Source organism: Apis mellifera, linkage group LG16 (genome assembly GCF_003254395.2).
Source record: "Apis mellifera strain DH4 linkage group LG16, Amel_HAv3.1, whole genome shotgun sequence".
Classification (NCBI taxonomy): domain Eukaryota; kingdom Metazoa; phylum Arthropoda; class Insecta; order Hymenoptera; family Apidae; genus Apis; species Apis mellifera.
Genome location: NC_037653.1, coordinates 3,791,393 through 3,808,864, shown reverse-complemented (window position 1 = coordinate 3,808,864; position 17,472 = coordinate 3,791,393). Strand labels below are relative to the sequence as shown.

Below are 17,472 nucleotides of genomic sequence, written 5' to 3'. Positions count from 1 at the left end.
CAATTATTAAGCTATCAAAGCTGCGCTTTTGTTTATAACGCTAGGCAGCATGGCGCTACTAAACGAAAATTCGTTGTATCGTGGACAGTTTGTGTTAAATTAAAACGAAAATTCGGTGTGCTCTTTGTATTCGAGAATTTTGGACGTAATTAAAAACGAGTATATCGAAAGGAAAAAAAAAAAGAAAAATATTCAGAGCAATTTCGTATATAGCACGAGTAATACAAGCCGTTGTTGCCTGTTCGCAATTCGTCACGGGAAATCTACGGTCTGAATTAATATATGATCTTGCCTTTCGTGTGTTCATAAATCCATAAGTGAAAATATAAAAAGAAAAAAAAAAAGGAGGAAGGGAAGAGAAAAGAAAAAATAAACAACTTTGAACGTTTAATTATCCATCTGTCGGATGACGAATAAATTTCTCGGATACTTTCTTGAATTTACATCGAATCGTCAAGAGACGGTGTACCGACGGCTGCCGGTCGTTTCAAGCCAGAATTTACGATGGAAAGTATAAGTGTGCGCAAAATGAAAGGAAAGGATAATAAACGAGAGTTGAAAAGGAGAGATACGAAGCCCAAGGCTACGATGATTCGTCGCGGAGAGATAAGAGGAAGAAGAGAGATCTCGATAAATGAAGTATGGCATTAAGACGTGTAGCGGACTACAAGGGCGCGATCTGCCGGACAATCCGGCAACTCATAAGTCTCCCCACTCCACGAGCAACCACCCTCTGACCGGGAATCCCCCCCACCCCACCCCCCCTGTTAGCCAGCGTGCACAAGCGGATGTCCCGGACGCACGGGCGTAGACTTTACGAGAGTTCAAGTAGTATCAGCTAATAATGACGGTCGTAAACGTCGCGATAGAATCAACAACGAAGAGTTATTGCCAGCCAGTTACGTGGCAGCGAAAGGCGTAAAATGGTAATGAAGTGTAATCAAAACAAATCATAAAACAGCGGACAGAACGGTCCGGCCTCTCGTAAGACACGAGGAAGAGCACGTTTCGACGTAGAATTCGTATGCACCTGCCATACAGGATGAATCTTTGGTGTGCATATATGTATATATATTTTATCTTTATAATATTATAGGGTTAATTGTCAATCGAGGGGTATTGACTTGTCAATGGATGAAGTCGATAACACGAGAATTACGAGAATGTATTTCTTTATATATCGAAGAAAATAAATATTGATAAATATTTATAAAAATTAAATATTAAAAATTGAAATTGGGAAACAAAGGGATAGCGGTTTCATGGGCGATGGTCACGCTGAAATTTTTCTAGGACGTCTACGCGGGAGGTAGGTCAGGGTCTGATTGCAGGAAGGAAGCAGTTAGGCCCGGTTAAAGTCGTTAAGCCAAGTTTACGAGGTGTTACCGGGAGCGTAACCTGTAAATCTCAAAGCGGAGAGAGCGCGTGCCAGTGGCCGCCCTTGGAAAGGCCGCGGAAGGGGTAATGGATATAACCGGGGTGTAAGAACCGAGGTAAGACTGCTCGAGCGCTATAAACGCTTTTATGGATCGTAAAATGTCTTCCTTTACAGCCAATAAAGATCCCCCCGGCCGACCGTTTGACGAGCAAGCAGTTGAATATATGCGCGTGAAAGAACGAACGAGAAAGAGAAAGGAGATGGGATGAAGAGAGAAGGAAAAAATCGTGCATCAATCTGTCGGAATCACGCTTTACTGCGCAATAAAATCACACGCTGTCGGTACTTTATTCCGTCTTCATGAGGCCGCTGGTAGCGCGGCTTTATTGGATTATTGACGAATAGCTGTGAGAATGCGTTCGTCGGGAAAATGCAAGTAATTCCAGCCGAGTCAGCGCAACTGCATATACATATGCAACAATGCACATGTACACAGCCTCGTACACGGAGTCAAGTTCGCACGAACGGCGGAGCCCTACGTTGAGAACCAGAATCATCAACGTAAGTTACTGTACGACCATGTCGATAAAAACACCCATAAAATGCATTACCGGCAATCATTGGACTACCGTGGAATAGCGTTAAGCTGGGTAAGTAGGAGCGGCTTCTAAATTAAGTGTACCGATTGAGGCGTCGGTAAAACAGAATGGTTGCTTTATCAACCCGAGAATGTGTCGACCCGTGCTGCCATCTACGACGGAAACGACCAATTAATGAAATATAACACGACAGAAATTTTCCACCTCGAAGATTTTCTCGTTTCCTTTCGTTTCAAAGTATCGGCATACTTTTTTTCATACTTGGATTGTCGTAAAACGATCAAGAGAACAATTTTTTTTCTCGCAAAACAAAGATTTACATCGACGAACGGAATAGATGACCGATACAGAGTGACGAGCCAATGCGACGAAATATTCGTCGCCGTTCGTCCCCGCCTTAACCACGCCCTCGGAAGCGGGAGTGAGGCAGCCATAATTAACTTCGACGTCGTTAAAGCCACTAGATGGCATCGCAATGCCATAGACGAAATAACATTAGTTCGTATAAAGCCGTTTATACTACTTGTTACATCCATAATTATTACCATCGTTGAGAAATATCGTCTCGACAAATTTCCTACGAAATTGCTACAATTGCTATAATTCGATAAATATAAACAAGATCATAAACGATAACATTCACGTAAAAAAAAAAAAAAGAAAAAAAATGGATCCTCGGAAGAAACTCGATGCTCGAAAGACTCGGAGAAGTCCACAGATCTGTAATCCCCATTCGGAAACACGATTTTGGAATCGAGATATGTACCTTTAAATATTTCTAGCTTTTAAAACTCGGGGCCCGTTGGCGCGATTTATCGCCCATACCGGGCAAACTTTCCTATAAAAGTAGATCGCCGGAATTCCTCTAAATTGCCTTTTCTTGTTCACTGTCAAAATTTATCTTCGCGTATATCTGCGTCACGGCATCGACTCGGCCCGTGGCGGAGCGGGCAAGAGAGAGAGAGACAGAGAAATCGGCTGTCTCTCGTTCTTTATTTAGGCGACGAAAAAGGGGTGACGTATGGAAGCACGCCTCCTCAAGAGAGGAGGAGAGTCCATCAAATTCTTAAGCCGTGAGACTACGAAGAGGTACGAGTAGCGCGTATAGCGGGGCTTTCTTAATTGGACTAAGCCCCTGTGTTGTTGTGCGTTTCTTCCTCGCGGTGGCGGAGCGGGCAAAAACGGGCGGTCGAGCGGCGCCGACAATGAAATGTAAATTTCACGCAAATTCAACGACAGGCATGGAAAAAACGGCCCTGAAATATGTATATCTCGTTATATTATCGAAGCGTGGCATAGTCGCGAATTTAATGCGACCCCCTCCTCCTGCTATCGATGCGCGATTTAATGAGGGCGCGAAACAATGCAACAGAGACGCGCGCTTACCGACCGATCCTAATAAATAACGTCGTAAATATGTAATTAATATGGTAATATAATTCAAATCGTAATTTATCGCCCCGCTAATCGATTCCCCGTCCCGATACGATGACGTTACTTCCAGTAGCCGCAATCGCGCTACTGTTCCACCGTAACGCGATTATAGTTCCTGGCAGTATTCCATGCACCCGAACCTAACGATCTACTTCGCGTCGTAAAAAACCGGCACGCGGTTACGCCGATGAAGAACGCGACCAATAAAGAAAGAAATCGGATAATAATCGGTGGGGCAAGAGAATAATATTTCAAAGATAAATTTATTTCTGGTTTTAGTGCTATATGAATTTTTTCTTATATATATAGATATATATCAATTTCTTTATTATTCTAGATTTTGAAAAAATCTAAACAAATTTTAAAATAAATCTTCAACGAAATGTTTCTTGATAAGAACAAAAAATTTAACGATTTCTTATCAATTCTGTGAAAATTCACGGATCGAGTTCTCGATAATTTTTTATCGTAACTAGAGATATAGAAGAGACACGAACCAGAAATATTATACGCGTTTGTCGGTAAATCATTCTTCCGAACATTGGCTCGTTCCGTGGAGACTTTGATGCACGCATGGATGCATGTATTGCTTACGGTTATTCGCGAGGCTGAAATCCTATTTCAAGATTGGTTAACAATCGGCGTGCAGCGATTTCTAGAGAGGCGAAATTCGGATTTCACGGGGGAGGTAGGTGGTGCGAAGCGAGAGAAGTACGACGAGTGAGTCCATCGATTAAACATCGCGCGCGAAGAACTCGATCGGTATCGTGGAATCGGCACGCTTACGGCCTACAATTACCAACGCGGTTCGTGGAGTTAATTGGTGAATTCCTCTGGCTGCCGGGATGCCGACAAAAGGGAACTTTATAAAGTTTTCCGTTTTATCTGGAAAACCAGGAGGAGGGGAAGTATGATTTGCAATCGGGTAAGAATTATCGCGCGAATTTCTCTTCCTTCCGGTCCCCTGTGATAATGAGATCCTTAAATAAAATTTCGAGAAAATTTGCTCGTTATTAACGATTAAATATTTCTAAACTCTCGTGTTTTGTAAATTTGACTAAAACTAAAAAATTTGAATTAAATTAAATTAAGATCATCATTCTAGATCTTTAAAATCGTAGAAAATCAAAAGAAGATAATCAAATTAATCCTTCTATCTACCATTTTTAAGGTAAAAAATTGTAGAAAATCAAAAGAAGATAATAATCAAATTAATCCTTCTATCATTTTTAAGGTAAAAAATCTGGATGAGACACTATTTCAAGCAGAGATTTGTAAATTTGACTAAAACTAAAAAATTTGAATTAAATTAAATTAAGATCATCATTTTAGATGTTTAAAAATATATCAGAAGATCAGAAGAAGATAATAATCAAATTAATCCTTCTATCATTTTTAAGGTAAAAAATCTGGACGAGAGACTATTCCAAGCAGAGTTTTGTAAATTTGACTAAAATTAAATTAAAATCATCATTCTAGATGTTTAAAAATATATCAGAAGTAGAGGATCAAAAGAAGATAATAATCAAATTATCCTTCTATCTATCATTTTTAAGGTAAAAAATCTGGACGAGAGACTATTCCAAGCAGAGTTTTGTAAATTTGACTAAAATTAAAAAAATTTAATCAAAATTAAAATCATCGTTCTACATGTTTAAAAATCGTATCGTAGAAGATCAATAGAGGATAATAATCAAATTATCCTTCTATCTATCATTTTTCAAAAATTTAATCAAAATTAAGATTATCATTCTAGATGTTTAAAAATCGTATCGTAGAAGATCAAAAGAAGATAATAATCAAATTAATCTTTCTATCTATCATTTTTAAGGTAAAAAATCTGGACGAGAGACTATTCCAAGCAGAATTTTGTAAATTTGACTAAAATTAAAAAAATTTGAATTAAATTAAATTAAGATCAAATATATCAGAAGTAGAGGATCAAAAGAAGATAATAATCAAATTAATCCTTCTATCATTTTTAAGGTAAAAAATTTGGACGAGAGACTATTCCAAGCAGAGTTTTGTAAATTTGACTAAAATTAAAAAAATTTAATAAATTAAATTAAGATCATCATTTTAGATGTTTAAAAATATATCAGAAGATCAGAAGAAGATAATAATCAAATTAATCCTTCTATCATTTTTAAGGTAAAAAATCTGGACGAGAGACTATTCCAAGCAGAGTTTTGTAAATTTGACTAAAATTAAATTAAAATCATCATTCTAGATGTTTAAAAATATATCAGAAGTAGAGGATCAAAAGAAGATAATAATCAAATTATCCTTCTATCTATCATTTTTAAGGTAAAAAATCTGGACGAGAGACTATTCCAAGCAGAGTTTTGTAAATTTGACTAAAATTAAAAAAATTTAATCAAAATTAAAATCATCGTTCTACATGTTTAAAAATCGTATCGTAGAAGATCAATAGAGGATAATAATCAAATTATCCTTCTATCTATCATTTTTCAAAAATTTAATCAAAATTAAGATTATCATTCTAGATGTTTAAAAATCGTATCGTAGAAGATCAAAAGAAGATAATAATCAAATTAATCTTTCTATCTATCATTTTTAAGGTAAAAAATCTGGACGAGAGACTATTCCAAGCAGAATTTTGTAAATTTGACTAAAATTAAAAAAATTTGAATTAAATTAAATTAAGATCAAATATATCAGAAGTAGAGGATCAAAAGAAGATAATAATCAAATTAATCCTTCTATCATTTTTAAGGTAAAAAATTTGGACGAGAGACTATTCCAAGCAGAGTTTTGTAAATTTGACTAAAATTAAAAAAATTTAATAAATTAAATTAAGATCATCATTTTAGATGTTTAAAAATATATCAGAAGATCAGAAGAAGATAATAATCAAATTAATCCTTCTATCATTTTTAAGGTAAAAAATCTGGACGAGAGACTATTCCAAGCAGAGTTTTGTAAATTTGACTAAAATTAAATTAAAATCATCATTCTAGATGTTTAAAAATATATCAGAAGTAGAGGATCAAAAGAAGATAATAATCAAATTATCCTTCTATCTATCATTTTTAAGGTAAAAAATCTGGACGAGAGACTATTCCAAGCAGAGTTTTGTAAATTTGACTAAAATTAAAAAAATTTAATCAAAATTAAAATCATCGTTCTACATGTTTAAAAATCGTATCGTAGAAGATCAATAGAGGATAATAATCAAATTATCCTTCTATCTATCATTTTTCAAAAATTTAATCAAAATTAAGATTATCATTCTAGATGTTTAAAAATCGTATCGTAGAAGATCAAAAGAAGATAATAATCAAATTAATCTTTCTATCTATCATTTTTAAGGTAAAAAATCTGGACGAGAGACTATTCCAAGCAGAATTTTGTAAATTTGACTAAAATTAAAAAAATTTGAATTAAATTAAATTAAGATCAAATATATCAGAAGTAGAGGATCAAAAGAAGATAATAATCAAATTAATCCTTCTATCATTTTTAAGGTAAAAAATTTGGACGAGAGACTATTCCAAGCAGAGTTTTGTAAATTTGACTAAAATTAAAAAAATTTAATAAATTAAATTAAGATCAAAAAAAAAAGAAGTAGAGGATCAAAAGAAGATAATAATCAAATTATCCTTCATTTTTAAAAAATCTGGATGAGAGACTATTCCAAGCAGAGTTTTGTAAATTTAACTAAAATTAAATTAAGATCAAATATATCAGAAGTAGAGGATCAAAAGAAGATAATAATCAAATTAATCCTTCCATCTATCATTTTTAAAAAATCTGGACGAGAGACTATTCCAAGCAGAGTTTTGTAAATTTGAATTAAATTAAATTAAGATCATCATTCTAGATGTTTAAAAATATATATCAGAAGTAGAGGATCAAAAGAAGATAATAATCAAATTAATCCTTCTATCATTTTAAGGTAAAAAATCTGGACGAGAGACTATTCCAAGCAGAATTTTGTAAATTTGATTAAAATTAAAAAAAATTTAATAAATTAAATTAAGATTATCATTCTAGATGTTTAAAAATACATCAGAAGTAGAGAATCAAAAGAAGACAATAATCAAATTAATCCTTCTATCTATCATTCTTAAAAAATCTGGACGAGAGACTATTCCAAGCAAGAGTCAACGATCAAGTTGACAATAATTAATTTCCTGGTTACAAGGGGACAAAGAAAATCCAGAGCGTGGTGAACACGAGAGAGAAGAGGAGGAGATATATAGAACGAGTAATAACGAGTCAAAACGAAAGCGGCGTGTCGGCATGGCCGGCACCACCACAAAGCATTCGAGCACATTTCCCGGGAATCCTTTTTTTTTCTTTCCCCAGCCAAACATGGAAAGAGTCATAAAAGCCAGGCTAAGAGGAGAGAAGTCTGAGCGCGTAGCAAGTCGCTTTCGTGAAAGCGCAGAAAAAGCGTGGACCTTCTTCTTCTTTTTTTATCCCGATATTGCCTTGGCAATTCGAAGGGTCGTTCGTTTTCTGGGAACGAATGGCCGCCCCGTGGACCGAAGTACAAATTATACCAACGAGGATCCTCGTAACGTGCAACGACGGAAATTGCCATCTCTTTTGGCGAAATTATTTTTTTTTTCCTACCTGGCCAAAAACTTTCTATTTTTCCTTCTTTCGAAAACACGATTTCACTTTTTCCCCTCGCGTATTCCTCGAAAATTTTCTTTTTTTTTTTTTTCTTTTAGACAATTTCGATGAGAATCTTGGAAATTGCAGTCTTGCTTCGTATTAACGTATATGCGTGGACGTAGAAAAATATTGAAATCACGATGGAGCCACATTTCAAAGCCACGGCAACAACCGCCCTCGAGATGCAGAACCGCTCGCTCTCGCGAGAGAGTTAAACGCACGCAAACAGAATAACTTAGAAAATTATGGAGGCACGCTCGCAGGTGGTTTATCCTCATTAAGTGTACCGGCTAAATTTAATTTTAAAGGCCGGCGAAGCCGGCTAAAAGCTGCCGCCCCCCCCTCCCCGCCATTCGCAACAAACTCTAGCCGACGTTTTCTTCGGGATCCGGTAATTTTCGCCGATGATGTATCGGGCTTAATGCTCGAGAAGGAATTGCTCGACTTGGTCGAGGAATCCATTTACCGAACGGGTAAAACGATTCCCCCTCTCTCAATGAATCAGAAAGGGTTAGGAAGATTTATCACGAGAAACGTAAGCTTTCTATGATCGCGGCCAATTCGTCCTGACGAAGAATAGGAAAGAAAATTCTCGATGGATTTTTAATTCGCAAGAAGTTTGGTTCGATTCCGTGCTAAGACAAGGACGATTAAAAGATCTTAAAATCGTGATGTATTAATTGTGTATTTATGTATAATGTGTAAAAAGAAATTTCGTAATCCATAAATTTTGATATTATAATTGCGAACGACCGAAACAATTTCCGAAAGCATAAAATATCTCGAGGCCGCGCACAGAAGGTGTTTTCGATCGAGCTAGAAATTGGCGTTTAACAGGTTAAGCGAGCGAGGAGGAGGAGGAGGGAAGGATTGAAGCGTGAACGAGCGAGAGGCAAGAAGAAAGAGGGAGAAGGAGAGGGGAGAGAGAGAAGGAAGGAGGCAAAAGGAAAAAAGTAGATAAAAATGGTCGGTATCGAAGAAGTCACTCACCTTTAATATAGCTGTGTACATTGCGGTGCTAGCAGAGGGTGGTGTGGATTGGTGGTGGGGTGGTCAGGGGGGCTCCGGTGCAGGGCGTACCCCTAGTTGGCCCCCTCCGGTCCCCCACCGGCCGCTTGCTGCTGATGCGCAGCCGCGGCCGCTGCTGCCGCTGCCTTCTGCGCCTGCGCCTGCTTCTCCTGTTCGTTCAGCTCCTTGATCGCCTGTATCTCCTTCTTCAGCTTCATCCGCCGATTCTGGAACCAGATCTTGATCTGCCGTTCCGTCAGGCAGAGCGAGTGTGCCATCTCGATCCGCCTCCGCCTGGTGAGGTAGTGGTTCGTGTGGAATTCCTTCTCCAGTTCGAGCGTCTGGTAGCGCGTATAGGTCTGGCGGCCGCGCCTGCGCATTCCGTTCGCTCCTGCAACCAACAAAACCACAGGCCAAACGTTCAAACGAGCTCCACAGAGGGAAGAGATCGCGTGTCTTTTCGTTTTCAGCCTTCCCGAAACCGCGTGTCCTATCGAAACATTCACACGCGATCGAATGCATATATATATACTATATATATTATTTTTGTCTCTTTCGAAGTGTTTAGCTCGGAAGCTGCGAACGTTATTGGTATTTTTGTACAAGTAAAAATTTGTTATATATCGAAAGAAATCCCCTTCGATATACGTCGCCAATGACGTACCTTATTTTCAGTCGTTCAACTTTTATTACGTACACAGACCATTTAGATTAGATCGGGTAAGATTACGTACACACGAACAACGCTATACTATTATAATTTCGCAAAAAGTATCGAAGTTATTATGATCGCGTGCATTGTGTGTGTTAAAAATATCAACTGCACATCTTATTTTAGGAAATTGAGCGAGCGATAAGAAACGAAACGTCCACCAATTACTCTTACATCTTTCTAAAAGGATATTGGAAATAATAATATCGAACTAATCGTCGAATCTACCAAGTAGAAAGTTTTATTATATCGCGTTACAATTTGAAACGGACCACGAGATCTTTTAATCCGGTCTTTCTTCTTTGGATCGCCTAGCTTACAAATACCGGTATTCGGGATGTGTAAGACGTGAACGGGTTCGAAGAAGCCAGGAAATCCCGGTAACGTTGTCGATAACGCCAAGAGGCCGAGATAACTCCTAAGCGAGACTTTGGAAAGAACGAATTGAAGACAAAAAAAAAAAAAAAAAAAAAGAAGGGAGAAAAGGGGCGCGTAAACGGTTTCAGATAGAGCATGGCAAAGTCACGGCAAGCCACCAGGAGAAAGTAAGAGAACGTATAGGGCGACAGTATAGGTACACTGTCGAACAGCCACTTGGGTGCAGTACCGGAATAAACCCGTCTGTGGGGGGCTCAAGCTCACCTTATCGGCCGTTACTGCCTCGTAAAAACCCTCCCGTTTCACCTCTGCCAACAACCGGGACCAAAGCAACCCTCTGCCCGTAAGCAACCAGCAGTCTTTTGCTCGCATACGCTTTATATCGAAGTACATAAACGATGTCCCCTGTATAATACGATTTTCACCGCTCGACGACACCCTTTCCCCATATCCTATAAAATGTTTACACTCTCGTTCCGACTCAATTCCGCAACAATTAATTTTGGTTAAACGGCCCGCTCGTTTTATTATTTTATCGGTTATCGCGCGGTAAACGGAGAAGGATTTAATTATTACAGAATATTTTGATAACGAAATAATAATTTACAAAGAAATTCCGCGAGAGAAATGTTAGTTAATACAAATTTGATCGGCAATTAACTCGACTTGCACTTACTCGCGTTACGCCACGATCCGCCATGATGCATCGACTAGTCACGTGACCGAACGAAATCAATATGGCGTCAACTACATAATTTTAAACGTTCCAAATTTTTCCGATCTTTTTCCGAATTTTATCCACCGAATAACGAAAGAAACGAATAATATTTTCATTCTGCACGACTCTCTTTAAATTTTTATCCAGCTAACCGGAAGGAAGTTTATCGCCGATTTCCTATCCGGGCGGATGTATAACGAATCTCGTAACGGGATTCGGATCAGATTTGCGCGCGAAACGTTTTCCATCCTTCGATGGGTATCGGGGCCAGTTGTGCGCACACTTTCGCGTAACAACATTTCGATTCGGGAACGGGGCGGGCAATAAACGCGTCATATTTACAATCGTATCCGTGCCGATCTATTATCGACGGAGGGGTATGCGCGCGCGCGCCACGTCGAACAGCCGCCACCACTGGACCATTTCCAGTTGGCCATTATACAATATCGCGCGCAGACGAGCAACAACAGGCCGCGGCAGAGTTCATATCGGCATCATGTATATTATCGCAATGTAATCAAGTGTCCACTTCCCTCCGCCCCCCTCCTCCTCCTCCAGTTCTCGCGCTTTTCTCCCACCACTCGGATAGATCGGCGGCGGCGGCGCAACATACCCATGATTTTCATTTCGGCTTGTCGCAAAAGCAGGGCCGCAGAGTTACGGGGAAACGTTTATAAGGGTTATTTGTCACGCGTTCTCCTCCAACCTATCTCCTTTTCCCAACCCTCGAAGCGGAGAGAGAGAGAGAGAGACAGAGATAATATCCCTACCTTTTCGTCCGAGTTATATCGTTCCCTTGGCCTCGCAACACAGTGGCGGGAGGGGCTCGATAGACTCCGCTCGAACTTATAAATAAAACCAGGGCTTCGGCCAATTAAGCCGGCCTCGTACGTCTCCGCAAAGTAGAAAATGTGACAAGCACCGCCGCCTCCCTCCTTCCTTCCTTCGCAAAAGGTTTCTTTAATTTTCCATCGACCGCCGCCTTTCCCATCCAAACTCCCCCTACTTGTATTTCAATCTGGATTCGATCCCATTTTCTTCTCTATCTTGAATTAACAAGAATTCTTTTTTCGTTAAATGTTTAAAAACGGAAAAAGGATTATTGTTCGTTGCTTTCTTTATTTAGCTAAATATTACATAACAGATTTAAATTTACAGAGGAACTTGATGGAACGATTATTGATTATTTTCATTCGAAGCGGGAATATAAGGATAATAAGAAAGGAATAAAGATAAATCTTCGGGACGTTTCTTCCGTGCGATTCCCGGTCTCTCGTGATCCACCTAGCAATCATTCGCCTCCCCCTCCCTGCCGGTCGGCCATCGTAGTTCCCCCTCGCCCTCGCGCTTACGCACGCCCCGTGGGATATCGTGGGGGAGGGGGGTGAAAGCAAGTCGAAGGGAAAAATTCCAAGGCCGGGAAATGTGAGAGAGGAGAGAGGCGTGCGTGGCTGTTTAACCAAGAGGGGGTGGATAAATTTTATGCTGAGACCGTGAAACGTGTTTCATCCCGGAGAAACGAGAAGGAACATCTCTCGGATGTTGGAGCGGAGGGGACAGAGGGGTGGATCGCCCAACTTGTTCCCGAACAAGAGTAGCGCCGAGTTTAGGCCGAGTGAAAAATATTTCCGTCGTAATTCACTCTTTTTCTTTTTTTTTTCTTTTTTTTTTTGTAAAAAAGAAGAAGAAGAAGAAGAATAGTTCTTCTATATATCGTTATAAATAGCCACCCGCGGGCGTTTAGAAGAGGTGTGTTGGGGGTACTACAGATAGGATATGGCGGATTTATCGCGCGATATTTAATTTTACGTGAAAAATAATTGGGATTATTTTTTATTTCAACGTTATTTTATAAAAATTTTGAAGGCTTCTTTTAGAGGAGCTTCTTTTAAAATCAACTTTCAGTAAAATTTGGAATATAATCTTTTTTGCAATAGATTAATAGAGTAATTATAAATTATTTAGTTTAATTAAACGCACTGAAATTTTTAGCTTATTTTTTATATGTTTTATTTGAATTTTGATTTTAACAAAAATATGTTTGTGAAAACATATAATGAAGGCTTCTTTTCGAGGAGGAAAAATCAATTTTCAGCAAAATTTGGAATGTAATCTTTTTTGCAATAGATTAATAGAGTAATTATAAATTATTTAGTTTAATTAAACGCACTGAAATTTTTAGCTTATTTTTTATATGTTTTATTTGAATTTTGAATTTAACAAAAAAATATGTTTGCGAAAATATATAATGAAGGTTTCTTTTCGAGGAGGAAAAATCAATTTTCAGTAAAATTTCGAATATTATCTTTTTTCTTTTGCAATAGATTAATAGAGTAATTAAAATTATTTCATTTAATTAAAACTAAAACTTTTAGCTTATTTTTTTGATTTTTTATGTTTTATTTGAATTTTGATTTTAATCAAATGCACTAAAATTTTTAGTTTATTTTTTTATATGTTTTATTTGAATTTTGATTTTAATCAAACGCACTAAAATTTTTAGCTTATTTTTTGTATGTTTTATTTGAATTTTGATTTTAATCAAATGCACTAAAATTTTTAGCTTATTTTTTATTTTGTATTTTATGTTTTATTTGAATTTTGATTTTAACAAAAATATGTTTGTGAAATATAATAAATGTTAAAGGATAGATATTCTTTATATCTTCGATGGGAAATCTTTTTTTTGAGGAGGAAAAATCAACTTTCAGCAAAATTTCGTTGTTTAATCGTAATTTCGAATAATCTTTTTTGCAATAGATTAATAGAATTGTAAATTATTTCGTTTAATTAAATACATTGAAATTTTTAGCTTATTTATTATATGTTTTATTTGAACATTATTTTGTAGGGAAAAATTTTGATTTTAACAAAAATATGTTTGTGAATAATAACAAAAATATAATAAAGACTTTTTTTCGAGGAGGAAAAATCAATTTTCAGCAAAATTTCATCGTTTAATCGTAATTTCGAATAATCTTTTTTGCAATAGATTAATTATAAATTATTTCGTTCAATTAAACGCACTAAAACTTTTAGTTTATTTTTTATATGTTTTATTTGAATTTTGATTGCTTCTTTTCGAGGAGGAAAAATCAATTTTCAGCAAAATTTCGAATATAATCTTTTTTGCAATAGATTAAGAATAGATTAGGATTATAAATTATTTAATTAAATGCACTAAAACTTTTAACTTATTTATATGTTTTATTTATATGTTTTATGTTTTATTTAAATTTTGATTTTAACAAAAATATGTTTGTGAAATTTTCTTTTCGAAGAGGAAAAATCAATTTTCAGCAAAATTTCGTTGTTTAATCGTAATTTCGAATAATAATTTTTGCAATAGATTAATAGAATTATAAATTATTTAATTAAACGCACTAAAATTTTTAGCTTACTTTTTATATGTTTTATTTGAATTTTGGTTTTAACAAAAATATGTTTGTGAAATCTTTTTTTCGAGGAGGAAAAATCAACTTTCAACAAAATTTCATCGTTTAATCGTAATTTCAAATAATCTTTTTTGCAATAGATTAATAGAATTATAAATTATTTAATTAAACGCACTGAAACTTTTAGCTTATTTTTTTATATTTTATTTGAATTTTGATTTTAACAAAAATATCTTTGTGAAATATAACGAAGGATTTCTTTTCGAGGAGGAAAAATCAACTTTCAGCAAAATTTCAAATATAATCTTTTTTGCAATAGATTAATAGAATAATTATTTCGTTTAATCAAACGCACTAGAATAATATTTTAAATATTCACAAAATTTGATTAAAAATATTTAGAGTACACATTTTTGTATAATTCTTATTATTACTATAAACCTAAAACTGCATTCAATTAATCGCCGATAAAATATAATTAACACCCTCCTATATATACCCCTAACAATACCAATTTCTTTAAAAAAAAATGTAAAACAGTATCACGCGAAAACGATCGATCCCTTCCAATCGTCCTGATCCACCGAAGAAAATTTCCCAAGCAAATTCCAATTCTCTCGGCTCGTTTAGATACGTGGGGGTAAGGGCTTTCCATCCCTTATTGGAAACTTTCGACGTGGCCGAGCATAAACAAGAGGAAGAGGAAGCAGCTCTCTCGTCCGTGCCAACTCTAATAAGAACAAGCAATACGTTGATTGCTGCCGCCAGGGATACGATCCACGGTTCGCAAAACACGGGACGACGGCCGCCGCCGCCGCCACATCGCCCTTCGTTCCCTCGACCACCCTTGCACGGATCATACGCGAGGGTCAATCAAATCAAAGTAAGTGAATTGGCCCGAGAGCGTGAAGGATTCGCCCGCGATACACCCTTCGAGATATCCTTCTCCCAAACCCTTGAGGCGAGGGTTGCAACAGCATCAATTGGAAAAACCCTCGTCGAACAATCTTCGTCCGTGTAAATCGCAATGAAGCAATCCAGTTTTTTGATCGATCTATCCGTTGTATATTTTTAGAATTGATCGATTGATTTTTTTGAAATTATTTTAATGGTATATCGAGGTATATAATCGTTGGTGGTATTAAAGTTAATAGGTTCAGGAACCTTTATATTTCGTTGAACCATTAATTTCAAGCACTATTCCTTCACGTAACTACTGTTATTAAGAAATGTTTATTTCTTGATCGAGCGATAGTCGATTATGATATCCTCAAAGAGTCTTCTATATTCAATATCAGATTTTTAAAAAAGATCTGAAACAATCTTGAAATAACTAATTCCAAAAAGAAAAAACAAATCTTCAATTATAACAACTATACGACTCAAAACAATCCAAGCTACAAAAAAAAAAAATAATTAAATTAAAGAAGAGGAGATCGGAGAAATTCTAGGCGAAACGAAGGGCAAGTTGACCGTGTAAATCGTAAGCGTAATTAGAAGGACGTTCCACCGTCCGTTGGAAACACGACGCGAACGAGGAAGGTCAGCGGCGGGCCGCCTCGAGCTAGCGCTGCTTCGAAGCCCGCGGCTGTGCCGTAAGTTGCCCAAGCTTCCGGTATACGAAACGCGAACGTCCACGGCCGAGGACTCTCCCGTTTGCGAGGCACTGGCGGGGACACTCGGTATGAGGGACGCGTAGCCACGCAGCAAGATCGTAGCTCAACCGTTGGGGTACACCCTCCTCCCTCCAGAGGCTTGCCAAGGTAGAGGTAATCCTCTCGGGGGCGTGAGTTACTGCCTAAGCGTCCCCGTACTCTCTCTGTCCCACCTTTCTTCTTCTTCTTCTTCTTCTCCGATCCCCTTCTCCCTCTCTCTCTCACTCTCGTCATTCTTCCTCCCTCCCATTGCTATTCCCGTCCCTCCGTTAAGGGCTGTTCTTCCGTCGGAGAAAATGCCGGAGAGAAAGAAGGGAAGAGGTAGGTAAGTAAGGCTGTGCCACAGCTGGAGAGCATTAGTCAACCGTAATTAATAAGTTATGTACGAAGCGAGGCTAACGAACAAGGAGGGGACGCTTGTCGTTGTCTCTCCTCGTTTCGAGAGAAATTCTAAATGTAAACTAAACATAATCATAATCGAAGATTTCTTGAAAAATTTGTATATAAAAGTATGGTCGATTGATCGAAAGATATATCCAGGAAGCGATCGAGAGATGGCGAAGGACCGGGCAGCGACGTTCGTCCCGCGAGATTCTCTCACGACTGAAAAGTGGGGATCGTTATTCCACGCGTTTCTCTCTACGCGAGGTAAACTTACCGCGGCGCAATCGCGATCGAAGGCGAAACGGTGCAGCAACAGCGGCAGCACAGCACAGCACAGCAGGATAGGCAAAAGGGGAGGGGAAGGGGAGGGTAGAAGTTACGCGACGCGGACAAGAATGTCGCCGGCAGCCAGCAGGATATACCATAAGAAGAACGAATGGAGCATTCGAGAATAAGATATCGGCTTTACGTGCAGCCACTTTTGAATAAGCGTGGTGCCGCGCCGCGGGCAAGGTGGCGACTTTGCTCCCACGCGCGAAACACACCGCCATCCGACACTGAAACCTGAAGGAATAAAGGGACACGCGTTTGTCGTCTTCGATCGTCCTTAACCGCGAATGAGATATTACGAGACGTAAACAGGATAAAAAGGTTCGTTGCTTGAATATAATTACAGAAATGAAACAAACGTTTATTATCTTTAGCGGTAAAAATTGATAAAAATGTACGTGTATACACGGAATGTTATTACGTACCATAAATATATGTACATGGATAAGAGCTATTTCTCGTCAAGGCTCGAGGAGCGCGACTATAGTGTGGCTCTCCTCTAAAGGTTAATGCCGTATTCGCTTGTCCCTGTGATTACCTGGCCATGCCTCGGCCATCTCTGTGTAACTGCGCTATCTGGTCTGGGATCGATGTAATAATTCGCTCAAAACGATGGGCGTGAACGCGTGTAACATCGCATTCGAGATCGTTCGACGGGGGAAACGAGAGCGGCCACGAGGCGAAGTTTCACGTGAACGTACGTATTTTGTTGGAACCCGTTGAAAATTACGTTGCCGCGGTAATTGTGTCCGTCCTTTATAATTTGTAGCGATACACTTCCTTTCGTAATGCGAGGTCTCCCTCCCCCCCCCTCTTGCTCGAGAATGTGGAGCG

At 38.0% G+C, this 17,472-nt stretch overlaps 1 protein-coding gene across 4 annotated transcripts in view; it reads right to left on the bottom strand.

Moving 5' to 3' along the window:
* The window catches only part of Ubx (ultrabithorax), a 146,609-nt gene that overhangs the window by 11,887 nt on the left and 117,250 nt on the right, over nucleotides 1-17,472 (bottom strand). For 2 of the 4 annotated variants that reach the window (XM_026445701.1, XM_026445702.1), the window contains one exon: nucleotides 9,049-9,457. In XM_026445701.1, the coding sequence (XP_026301486.1) occupies nucleotides 9,141-9,457 (317 nt within the window). In that variant the 3' untranslated portion in view covers nucleotides 9,049-9,140. 4 annotated transcript variants of the gene reach the window in all.